This window comes from Zosterops lateralis (genome assembly GCF_965231275.1).
Source record: "Zosterops lateralis genome assembly, chromosome: 2".
Taxonomy (NCBI): domain Eukaryota; kingdom Metazoa; phylum Chordata; class Aves; order Passeriformes; family Zosteropidae; genus Zosterops; species Zosterops lateralis.
The window spans coordinates 30,929,979-30,941,993 of record NC_139763.1 but is presented as its reverse complement, the minus strand read 5'-3'; the positions used below and the strand labels follow the sequence as shown (position 1 = coordinate 30,941,993).

The window sequence follows — 12,015 nt, the reverse complement described above, 5'->3', positions numbered from 1 at the left end:
TCCTTATTAAGTCTCTGATGCAGCAGAGCTGTCAAGTAAAGATCTAGGTAAACTGGCAAGTGAAACATTTACTTGAAAAAGCATATCCCTAAGGAAGACAGAAACCAGAATGAGACTGGTCAAGTAATGAAGAGTTAAATACAACCCCCATTGTTTGCACCCTCTGCTTGCAAGCCCAGTGCGCATTTGGGAACTGCCCTAGGACACAAATTAAATAACAGTAGGAAATAGGGTCTCTCACTTACAAACATCTGCTCAGCGTCTGACAAAAACATAGTACACAAAGGAACACAGATATGGAATAAAAAGCACTTTTGTGCAGAAGACCATCTCTAGTCCATTCTTCAGGCATTAAATCCACATAAAATACACCCTCCAGCTGTGCAACTTACTCTTACCTAACAGTTAAAATGCCCTGGTAAGAACAAAGAAGTGTCCTAGAAGAAAAGCAGGCAAATATGAGAACTGGGCCATAAAACAGATGTCCTCACACAGGTTCAGTGCAAATACCGTGCTGTGGCAACGTGCACAAGGGCAACTCAGGCACCACACCGTTCCACCCTGCTGAAAGCAAATTACATCACAGGTGGTCAGCTGCCCCTTCTACACTCTATGAAATCTAATATTCTGAGAGTTTTGTTCTGCTGATCCTACATGGGTCTAACACAACCTCCTCCTCCCTGCAGGAGCGATGAAATCCTCTTCTACTGTGGCACCTGCTCTCATGTACAGAACTGTCACATCTTTGAAACCTCTTCCTTTTCATAAAATGTAACTGCGATTGGCCAGGGATCAAGGTATTAAAGGGAAAACAGATTTGGATATCGTTCTCACTTAAGCTTTGCTTCCCCACTAAAACAAACAAAAACTTCTAACTTTTGGCTTTAGCACTTGGTAGACCATATTCTGAAATATGGCAGAGCTTTACTGCCCTTCTGCCAGTTTGGAAAAGACAGGTACTAAATAAGTGTCTCTACAGTCATGTAAAGCAAGAATCAGGAGGTAAGTTTTGCACTGAAAGCAAACACCAGCAAAGTCTTGCTGTACCCATTTCCATTTCCTTCACTGCAAGTAAAGACTGAAAAAATTTACACTAACTAACCCCAGTTATAGCTAATGCTCCACAATTCTTATATTTTGGTTTTAGGACTCAAATTTCTAAGCCCTTTTAAATACAAATGTTTCCAAATGGCTTAAGAGACTGTCAGAATCTACAGTTCCCTTGGAAAACGTGCAAGACAGGAGTGGCTTTCCTTTGCCAGCCAAAAGAGATTTGAGCAAGCCTGTGCACTGTAGATTCAGCAAAATGATTCACCTGAAGCTGAACCAGGGAGAAAAGCAGTTTGTTTGGTTTAAGCTTGAGAATTTCTGTAGTAAAAAGCTCAGGCACAAGGCATTAACATTTGTGAAACTGAACCTCATGATTGTCCTGGACCTAAATCAAGCAGCTGTAAACGGCTATTTTTAACTCTGAAAATTAATCCACATCGTCTTTACTGTCACAAAAGGGTGGCCTGAGTTCCACACAGGGGGGCAGAAGAAAATAGGAGGTTAGCGTTTTAACTCGCTGGCAAAACTTCCATTTCATTAGTGATACATTGATAACGTGCAATCTACCAAGACACAGTTCAGTATTGTGGACAGATAGGACAAGCCCTGATTTTATACTAAAAAAAATATATATATAAAAAAAGGCAACAATGCAGAAAGCAGTATTATCAAATGGCAAAGGTCAATAGTTCAGGGGAAAAAAAGGTTTTAATAAAATAAATACCGAATATGGTATTGCATGTTCTTAAACTCCATAGAAAATACTGATTTTGAAAATACCTAGAGATTCTTCCAAATATATAAGCTACCATTAAAAATTCTCACTTTATAATATTCAAAACAGCCTCGTTTGCTTTTTTAGTAAGAATTACAGTGTTAAACTATATTAATTCTCCAAATTGTTTATTTGAATTCAGTTGCTGCTGTCTTTGAACCAAAAGTTTGGCCCGAATTCCCTGTGCTCCAGCGTCAGCGCAGCCTAACACCTCATTGTCCCGGAGTTATTCCGGGATCCGCACGGCTGCCAGGGTGAGTGCGATCCTTCCCGTGCAGATCTTCACTGCACACCTATCCGGGGTGCCACACGGATACAGCCTGCCGGGTCTACACCCACCATCACCCCTAGTATCATTAATGCAAAAAATAAGACAGAATGCACTTTGCCACAACACTGAATTGACAACCCCCGCCCCGTAAAGTCATGCATCGCCCAAAAGTCACGAGTCCCATATGTACTTCTATAGCTCCCGCTGTAGAAAGGGGAGGCGAACCGCAGTGGCGGGCGGTCCGGGGGGACACGGGTAGCACATCCCACTGATGCCCCCGGCATCCCTGCAGCTCTCCCCGCCGGCCCCGGAGCCCCGCCGAGTCCCGGGGGCTGTGTCCGGCCGAGTCCCGGGGGCTGTGCCCCGCCGAGTCCCGGGGGCTGTGCCCGGCCGAGTCCCGGGGGCTGTGCCCCGCCGAGTCCCGGGGGCTGTGCCCCGCCGAGTCCCGGGGGCTGTGCCCCGCCGAGTCCCGGGGGCTGTGCCCCGCCGCGCCCTCCGGCCCCGGGCACCGGCCCCGCACTCCCGAGGGCTCCGCGCCCGCCCCCAGTCCCCCTGAGACACGCATCGGGAGGGGAGCGCGGGGAAGTAACAATAAAAGTGGTTCCAGCGGTGCTCGAGGCTACAGAAAGGCGAAGCCGCTCCCCCGGCACTGGCGGGGCGGCCCCACCGCCCGCGCCGCCGCCGAGCCGGGCCCCCCGCACGGCCACAACAAAGAGGCCGCTCCCGCTCCCCGCAGCCCGGCCCGCGGGCGGCTGTCCCGGCGCGGCCAAGTTCCCGGGGGACAGACACGGGGGGATCTGCCCCCGGCCCGGCCCGGCCCGGCCCGGCCCCGCCGAGCCCCGCGCCCCCCGTACCCGCGAAGCGGCCGCCGCCGTCCCCGTAACCCCGGCGCCGCTGCAGGATAAAGTAGCCGCTGCTCTTCTGCGTGACCCACAGCTTGAGGGCGTTCTTCAGCAGCACCTCCTCGGGCTTCAGCCACATCTTCCCGCGGCTGGAAGTCCCGCTCTGTCCCCCGGAGCCCGCCCGCCCCGCACGGCACCGCTCCCGGCCGCCCGGGTCACATCGCCCCCCGCGGGCTGCGCGGCGCCGGCTCCGGCTCCGGCTCCCTCAGCGCGGCCCGGCCGCCGGGAGGGGCCGAGGGAGGAGCCCGGGCACGGCCCGCCCTGCCCGCCCGCCGGGGGCTTTGTGCGGCGGGGACCGGCTCCGCACCGGCCGGGGGGACGGCGGGGCTCCGGCCGGAGGGAGGGGGAGCAGGGGGAGGCCCAGGTTCTCCCTTTCGGGGCTGCCGTGGCGCCCCGAGCCCCACACAGAGCCCGGCGGGGCTCCCGCGGCACCCCGGAGGCTGGAGGATGTCCTGCCGCGGCACCGCAGGCGGCGGGTCCCGCTGTGGGTTCACCGCGACTGGGCCGGGTCCCCACACCCCGGCCTGTGCCCGCAGGGCCCCGCGGGGCCTCAGGAGAAGGGGAGGAAAGGGTGTCCAGGCTTGGAGAGAGGTCGGGGGAGGAAAGGGTGTCCAGGCTCGGAGAGAGGCCGGGGGAGGAAAGGGTGTCCAGGCTCGGAGAGAGGCCGGGGGAGGAAAGGGTGTCCAGGCTTGGAGAGAGGCCGGGGTTGGGGGGGCTCTGCTTTCCTGTTTCCTTCTAGAGCTCAGCCTAAAGCGTGAACCCGCAGCTGCTTTGATATTTAAAAGCCAGTGCTTGAAACCTTGTATCGCAAGGGAAAAGTCAGAATCTTAATTTTACAGTTCGGGTTGGGTTTGTTTTTTTTCTCATTTTAAGAAATATCTGTCACTGCTTGCGGTTGAGCTGTTGGCAGGACCGTGTGTGAACCTGCACAAATGGTTACTGCTGCAGCACTTTATGTTGGTAATGCTCTGACACTGTATTTTACATTTTTATTAACACAGATTGCCATTAATGAGGGTGGTGAGACACTAGAACAGGTTGCCCAGGGAAGCAGCAGATGCCTCATTCCTGCAAGTGTTCAAGGCCAGGTTGGATGGAGCTCTGAGTGTGATCTAATAGGTGTCCCTGCCGATGGGGGGTTGGGACTAGATCTTTAAGGTCCCCTGCAACACAACCCTTTCTGTTATTTTATGATTAAAACAGGACCAGTGTACATTCTTTCCATCACATTCCTTTTTCCTGTTAACTGCAAATATTAAATCATTACTTTACAACAACTGAATTAGCAGGCTGGTAAACCTCACTCTTCTAGATTAAAGACCTCGGTCACTGTGGGTTAAATCACACCTAAATTTCAGCAAAGATCCCTCTAAGTAAAGAATTTCGATTAGGGATAAAGACCTGAGCTTCACTTTCCCAACTTCTACCTATTGTTACATGAGTTCCAGTGTACCAACTCTTTGAAAGGTACCAATGCTGCAGTGTGCACAGCCAGCAGTAAATTATTACCTGGGAATTGGAAGGTGCCCATGTGGACTGTTTTTGAATTGCCAGTGGGATCATTTAATAGTCAAAATTCTGTACTCAGCTGCAATCTGGTAAACACTGAGTGAATTGTGTTCTATATGAAGCAACTATTTCATTTCCATACATAGAATAACAAGCAAGTACTTTGAGCATATTACTTGTCTGACATAAAAATAAAAGCTGTCAAAAGGAAAAGATGGACATCCACATAATAATGTATTAAAAATTAATGAGAATGTAAGGAGAAATTACTTTAAATGCTCTTGCAGGATAAGAATAGCTCAGAGATTTCCCACCCCCAAAACTATCCTGAAGACATGTAAGTATTATAAGTTTAAATTCTTGGTGAAGTGAGATGGTGAATATTTCTTCCCTATGCAGATACTTGAATATTAATTTCAGTTATTGTTTTGGGGGCCTTTTTTACATTCAGTCTCAGGTTTTGGGCAGGCTGATTTGAAACATAATTTAGAAGAGAACCAAGCAAGTTGCTGACTTTTGAGGTGCTTTTGAGCTTGAGAGTTAGCAAAAGAGTAAAGCAGTTGAGGATCCAGTGTCATGCATACCTGCCTCTGCTTATTACATCTTGAGACAGGCTTCTCTTAGACCCCACCAATAGTACTCCTTCAAAGCCATGGGCTTTGGAACCACATCCAAGCTGGCCCAACAACTGTTCAATCAAAATGGGATCACTCATGCTTTTTAAGCGGCTTTTCCAATACATAGAACTGGTGAAAGATAATTAACAAAGAATCTCTGAGAAATGGCTTCAGAGAAGCAAAAAGGGGATGGATGAGAGAAAAATCTTATTCAGGATGACAGAGTAAAACAAAGCACTTTGTAATATATATCATAATAAATGCATCCACTGAAAGCAGGAGCATCCTCCTTTCCCAATATGGCATTGCACATGGCAGTCCTTGACATCCTGAGGCACTGTTTCTACCTGAAAACTAGACAGTCTTTGGCAACAGCTAAGAATAAGTTTATTTCATGAAGAAAGTCCTACAGTAATGTACTGACTATTTTCACAACCAGTATTTGACCAGGATTTGGATGATCTGAGGCTCTCCTGTGAACCAATAGTTTTTAAATGCTGGTGTCCAGAGAGATACATAAAACCAAGAAAGATGGGAATCTAGCAGATTATGAGACAAAAACCAGAGTGATGAGTGTTTTATTTATTCTCTGATAAAGTCTAGAAAAGGCAGGACTGTGTTACTCAATGGCTTGAAGGTACTTAAGGTTACTAGACTGAAGAAAATAGCATTAAAAAATAAAGATGTATTTGAAAGGAGAGAACAGAAAGAAAATTAGGTTTCTGGCCTTATGCCACCCTTAGCACACACTGAAAAGACCATGTTTGCATTATGATGCTATGTATCTTTCTTAAATTTCAGTACTAGTAGCACAAGGCAGGGAGTCTGCCATTCAGATTATGTTGGAGCATCAGTCCTACCCAGAATTAGCTGCAGAGATTCTGAGCATCCACGAAATAGAGGATAGACAGCATAGGGAAGAGTCACAGGGAAAACTTTGCTTTTCCTTCTTGCCTTTGTTTCTGTCTGCCTTCTCAGCACTAGTCATGCCCTTTAACTTCTCACAGCTTCATATTTTTCATCCATCAAACAGGTACATAAATTTTATTCTGGATGTCACTGAGGTGCTCAAGAAAGGCGAATTCCCTCTGTGCAGAAAAAGAACGATGGCAGGAAAGAGGCAGCCGTGGTGCTCTGGGCCTTCTGCCTGGCTGGCCCTCTGCAGAGGGTACCAAACCCTCAGAGAGGGCTGGCAACACTTGAGCAAAGTTGGGAGCCTGTGAGTGTGCAGTGTTGTAGGGTAGGCTCCAGGACTTGCAGGTGCATGATTGCAGCTGATGCACATATGGGCTGCCACAAAAACAGGCTGTCATGCTCCCTCCCTGACCCCTGTCAGACTTTCTGTAGTGAATGGATTTAACTAGTTAAACTAGTTGAAAACTCTTATTTATTGAAGTGTTTTTTGCTAGGTTAGTTCCTTAGTCATGTTGTGACTGCAGGAAAACTAGGGTCAAAGTGCATGTCCTGGGCTGAGGAAAAGAAACAGGCTGATCTTTGAGGCAGGAGACTGTAGGGAGATTCAGTTGCATTTATCATGAAATGGGAGTCTAAAGATGGAGTTTAATTTATTTATACTTAAAAAAAAAAAAAAAGGAGGGGGGGGCAGGACGGACAGACTGTAATTGGCTATCATTCTGCAGGTGCACAGTCCTTTCCATGTTTCCAGTTTTGGTTCTTTAACTTGTACCTTTATTAGTGTCTGAAAAACCCTGATCAGTGAGCTGATTCAATTCCCAAGAGAGAGTTGCTGAATCTGTCAGATGATCCTGAGTTTGGACTTATCGGAGACAGCAGTGAGTGCAGAGAAATAATGTTTAGGGTGCTAAGGAAATAACACACATTAGTAAATATAACATTGGAAATTCAAACTGTTGGCTAATACCTCTAGGAGAAAATAACTAGAACATACATTTTTCAGGGAACAAAATAAAAAAAAAAAAGCACCTCACAAAGATGAATCAACAACTTCTGTTTTCAACACTTTATTTTTTACAGCCCACAAAGTATTCCACTGCAGCTTCAGTCTCCTGTAGACCAGTTGACAGCAGGCATCAGTACTTTTCTTTGTGGTATGTCCCCTTGAAGCCATCTGCCAATGCAGAGATCCACAATTCCCAGGCTGAAAACCACTGAACACTCTAAGAGCAGGAAAGGGATTTTGCTGAGGAGATGAAGCCACAAGTCTTCAGATTCACCATATTGATATGTGGCTGGATTTTGAAAAGACTTTATCTCCCACCTACACCAAACCAGGGAGAGATGTAGTGACACATTGGGTCAGTGCCCAGTGGCAGCCTTAAGCCCTCAGCACACTGCTCCAGGCACTGGCTCACTCTTGAAAGAAATCTCAAGATCCAAAATGCCCCACTGCTCAGACTGCCTGGCTTTCCATAAAATGTAGGATTATATTTCCTGCATTGTGTAGGCAAATATCCATCATAGACCAGATAGATAACAGTCTTCCTATACAAAAGTCTGATGGGACCATTCTTGATATATCATATTAATTTCAGACTAGTTCAGTATTTGAAAAATGTAGATCTTGTGGAGGCATATTAAGAAAAGAAAAATGGGAATTATTAAGGGTTTAAGCTGACTTGTGAGCTCACATTGCAGTAGTGTGATATATGTGTAGCTCGGCTGAAAGTGACAACTGAAGTGAAGCACTAAATAGCTGCCTACGAGAACCTGTGTGTTAAATACAAAGAAGATGATATATTTATTGCATTAAAAAGGTGATTCACTGAATGCAGCATGAGAGGTTTGTTTGCTTTTCTTAAAGAAGGGAAGATTAGATTAAGCTTACTAAGCAAATCAGATTGATCCAGAAGTTTTTGACTGTGAATAGTACACCAGGGACTAGATTAGAGGCATTTTAGAAGTAGTATAAGATAAATAATTTTGTATATGATGGAGTTACTCTGTGATGTTAACTTTGTGATCAGAAAGATTAGGCAACCAAGCAAGATACCCTCTACCTTCTAAGCATAGGTAATGATTATTTTCTCCACAAGAAATCCCCTACAAGAGGGGATTTTTTTAAAGATGCTTTGAAAGGATCTTCTGCAAGGCTTTTTCCTGTCAGACACCCTCCCAGATATTGTGCTGTTGGAATGGAGCCATGTTTGCTTCTCACTCACAGAAAGTCCACTTCAATTTTGGCAGAAACAAGAGGGCCCAAAGGGAAATCACGGTAGCTCACACGCAGATCCCAGATCCTGGCAGCATGCCTCCATTGAAACAGGACTGCAAAGACCCCTCCTGCCAGACAGATCAGATCCTGGGAATCTGTCAAAGCAGTTCTTAGGCTTAAATCTTTTGAATAAATACAAGGTGCATTTTGGTTTGAAAGGGTCACAGAAATGTAGTAGTCAAGGTCTTCCACACCAAGAACTGCTGAGTCTCAGAAACACTGAAAACTGCCTGAGCATTCTCAGCTACATCTCTAAGTAATTTAATCATTGTTGTCTTTCTCCTGTAATGGCTGGATTGCAAAAGCCAGTTAATGTTTATGGGTCCATATGTTTTTGTCTTCCTGCCTGTTCTAGCAAAGTAACAAAACTGTTACAACCTGTAATTAATTCGAGAGGTTTCATTTATTATCTCTGATTAAATTAATGCCTGTGCAGTAAAGAAGATATAAGAAGATATACTGTCAGGAGCACATGTAATTAAGTTATAGGCAACACTGTAAAAACACATTAGAAGTCTTGACTCACAGTTTTATGCAATAATATTTCCTGACTTTTTCCTTGTCAATAACATTATAATGTGCATTTTTATATTTCAAGTACCAGCAATAGAACAGCAATATCCAAAATGATTATGTGGCTGATTCCACTTCTTATTTTACTTCCAGCATCACTTCCTCACTTCCAATTGCAAAACCCACTTTTGCAATTTAGCACTGTCAAAGCTCTTCTGGGAACCACACAGTTAGTGTGACACTGGAAAGGTCATCCCATTTCAAGGTGTTTAACAAACATTTCCTAAGAAAACAGCCTCTCTCAGGACATGTGATTAAAATAATACATACATGTGGTTTAAGGCAGTAAACACCTCACCACAGTCTCACGAATCTTCCAGTTCTCCAAAACACCAGATGAAAAAAGCAATCCCTTAGCCCTTTACTTATATATAGCAGATCCCTGCAGAGCACACAGGTGATAGAGAGGAAACCAAGGCAGGGGCTTCATGGCCACTGTTTCTCCAAAGGACAGCAGGGGAGTGAGACCTTGTCTTGCCCTGCCCACTGCTTGACACCCACTCCACCAGTGCTTAATAATGTGTCTGCACTGTGCCAGAGCCCACCTTCAGTAAGTGCAGAAGACCTCTGTTCAGCACAGTGGTAATGACTCCAGGAAGCTGGGAGGAGATGATGCAGGTTACTTTCGTTATGATGGAAAGAAGAAGACATTTCTCAAGTTACTGCTCAGAATACCCTCCCTGCCCATCCTAATTTTCATTCTCAAGACATAGCTATGGGTAGACACCATCCTCTCAGGATTTTTATATACCCAGCTTGAAATTGAGATAAGACACTAAAATTATTCTGGTACAAAAGAAGAGGAGTGGCCAGCTCTATATAAGAAACTGCATTCCAAGAATACCATTTATTTCTGGCTTGGCATAAGTCACTGCAGTAGGAATGGAAGAGCTGACCTCCTAAAATGCATTTCTGCTCTTTAGGGAGAATGAATCAAGAAGCCAGTGATTTTTCTACCTTTTGATAGATACAAGACCTTGAACAATAGAGCGAATTAGCAGAGCCGGGAATGAAGGAGGCAGAATAAAAAGTAAAGGTGCAAAGGCTCCATAAGTTCTGACAAGGTGAAAAGCCAGAGCAGAGAGGACAAAACTTCCTGAATGGAGGTTGTAACCTGCCCCTTTTCTGATTGCAGATTTCTGCAGGGCATTGGTGTTTCAGCAGCAATAGCAAATGACCTTGATAAGAAAAAGGTATTGCTGCCCTAACACACTACCAAAAATATAGCTGCTGGCACTCACTACTGCCAGGCAGTCTCAGAGGAAGCCTGAAGTGGAATGGCCAGTGTTAGCTTCTGTTAGCAGCAGCTTCTTCCGGCGCTGTTTCCTGATCCAAAATTCCCATACTAATTCATCTTCCAAGATCAAAAGTCTTCAGGAGTTCAGTGATCTGGGGAATAAAAAATTCCAAACTTAAACCACCTCCAGAAGTATGGCAGCGTTGTTTATAGTGCCCCATCTTGCTTCTACATGGAGATTGGCTGTGTTTTTTCTACCATAGCTGTCTTTTGCTGGATCTGGGTACAACTTGCCTTAGCTGAAAGTATGGCCTAGGAACTGGAAGAATTTCCATTTTTCTTTGCTGCACTTGGAACCAGAGGTTCTTGTTGTTTAAAAAATTTCCTTTAGGTGCTTACCCTATTCTTCCTTTGATCCTCTGGAATGTCAACTTGTGCAGATGGTAAGGCCTTTTAAAACCATGAATTAACTGTGCCTTTTTCTCAGTCAGAGATGCCTCACAAGAGCTGCATAACAGAAACACATGAAAGCATATTATGTCCCTTGAAGTCATGATGGTCTCTATCCTGCCTGCATGCCACAAGGTCTAACATCATATTCCATGGGATTTGTCATAACCCTGTGCACATAGGGATCCTACAACCAGTTTGAAGCTACATAAAGTTCTACTCTTTTCCATGTTTTGTGAGTCCTGCCCTCCTGTCTGGCAGCTGCACAGAGTTGGCACCTTCCACCAAGGGGCTCAGCACCACATTATCACCCAAGTGGCATCAGGGTGAGCCAGTGCTGTCAATGCTGGGCATGGTGGTGCAGCAGAAGGTGTAGGGAGGAACCACCACTTCCACTCACCTGGGGATTTTGAAATATCTATGAGGAGCTTCAGCTGCAGGAGTGGAAAAACTGTGTCACAGCACAAGCCTGGTTGTCACAGAAGTGTCAGCACTTTGAGACAAGTTTTAAAATGTGTATGTGAGTGTGTTTGAGGCACCCTTTAACATATTTTATCTGGCAACCTTTTCCTCTTTTTTATGCACTGGGGATCCCCGAAGGAGTATTTCTGTTGAGATTCTTACATCTTCCCACTGATCTGCTATGACACTCAAAGCTATGCTGAGCTGAGCTTGGTACATTACTGATACTGCTGGGTAGGAATCATGCTGCACATGTCTAGGACTGGGTTTGAACTTACTGTCTTTGATCAGCACTGCATTTCTGCTTCTACCTGACTGCTATATTCTATGTGAAAGCTCTGTGATCTCCTTTTGTTTTGCCTGCTGGCTAATTTCAATGTGACACCTGGCATTCTAACAGAATTTGGAGGCTTTTTCACCACCTATGTTTTTGCAGGTATCCTAACAAGGTGTTAGACTTTACATGGCCACAGAACAATTAAAATTGGGAACACATGATTCCAGAGAAAATAACTGCAACTCTCTTCCCCTTTTTTATTATACTGCTTTTTTTGTTTTGTTTTGTTTTGCTTTTTTTCTTTTCTTTTCTTTTCTAGACTACCAAATCACATGGTTTCTAATGAAGTCCTGTTGTTTCTTCACTCAGTGAAGCTGGTGACTACATACACATTCATGCTTTCTATTCCTTTCAGGGATAAAATATTCATCACACACTTACGGAAATGCACCCAAACCATCTGCCTAGTCTTTATGGGAGATGCAGAAAGATTTGAAAACATGCTCTGCTTCCTTTCCCATTTGCACAGAGGAATGGTTTTTCTTGAACTCTTTTTTTTTTTTTTTTTTTTTTTTGGTAATCTTTGTTTTACTTTGCCCTTTATCTAAATGTCTTAGGCCAGCAAAGTCTTTGTTTCCATTCTTGTCATGGTGCAATAGAAAAAAAAAAAAAGTTTTTGCATATCTATTTCTCTCACAA

At 45.1% G+C, this 12,015-nt stretch overlaps 1 protein-coding gene across 3 annotated transcripts in view; it reads right to left on the bottom strand.

Annotated features, from left to right (window-relative positions):
* Nucleotides 1–3,136, bottom strand: part of TBC1D8 (TBC1 domain family member 8) — a 47,469-nt gene extending 44,333 nt beyond the window's left edge. For 2 of the 3 annotated variants that reach the window (XM_083855655.1, XM_083855657.1), the window contains exon 1: nucleotides 2,951–3,136. In XM_083855655.1, coding sequence (XP_083711781.1) covers nucleotides 2,951–3,077 — 127 coding nt within the window. In that variant the 5' untranslated portion in view covers nucleotides 3,078–3,136. The remainder of the gene's footprint in view (nucleotides 1–2,950) is intronic. The other variant, XM_083855656.1, reaches the window with a different exon arrangement.
* Between the last annotated feature and the right edge of the window lie 8,879 nt (nucleotides 3,137–12,015).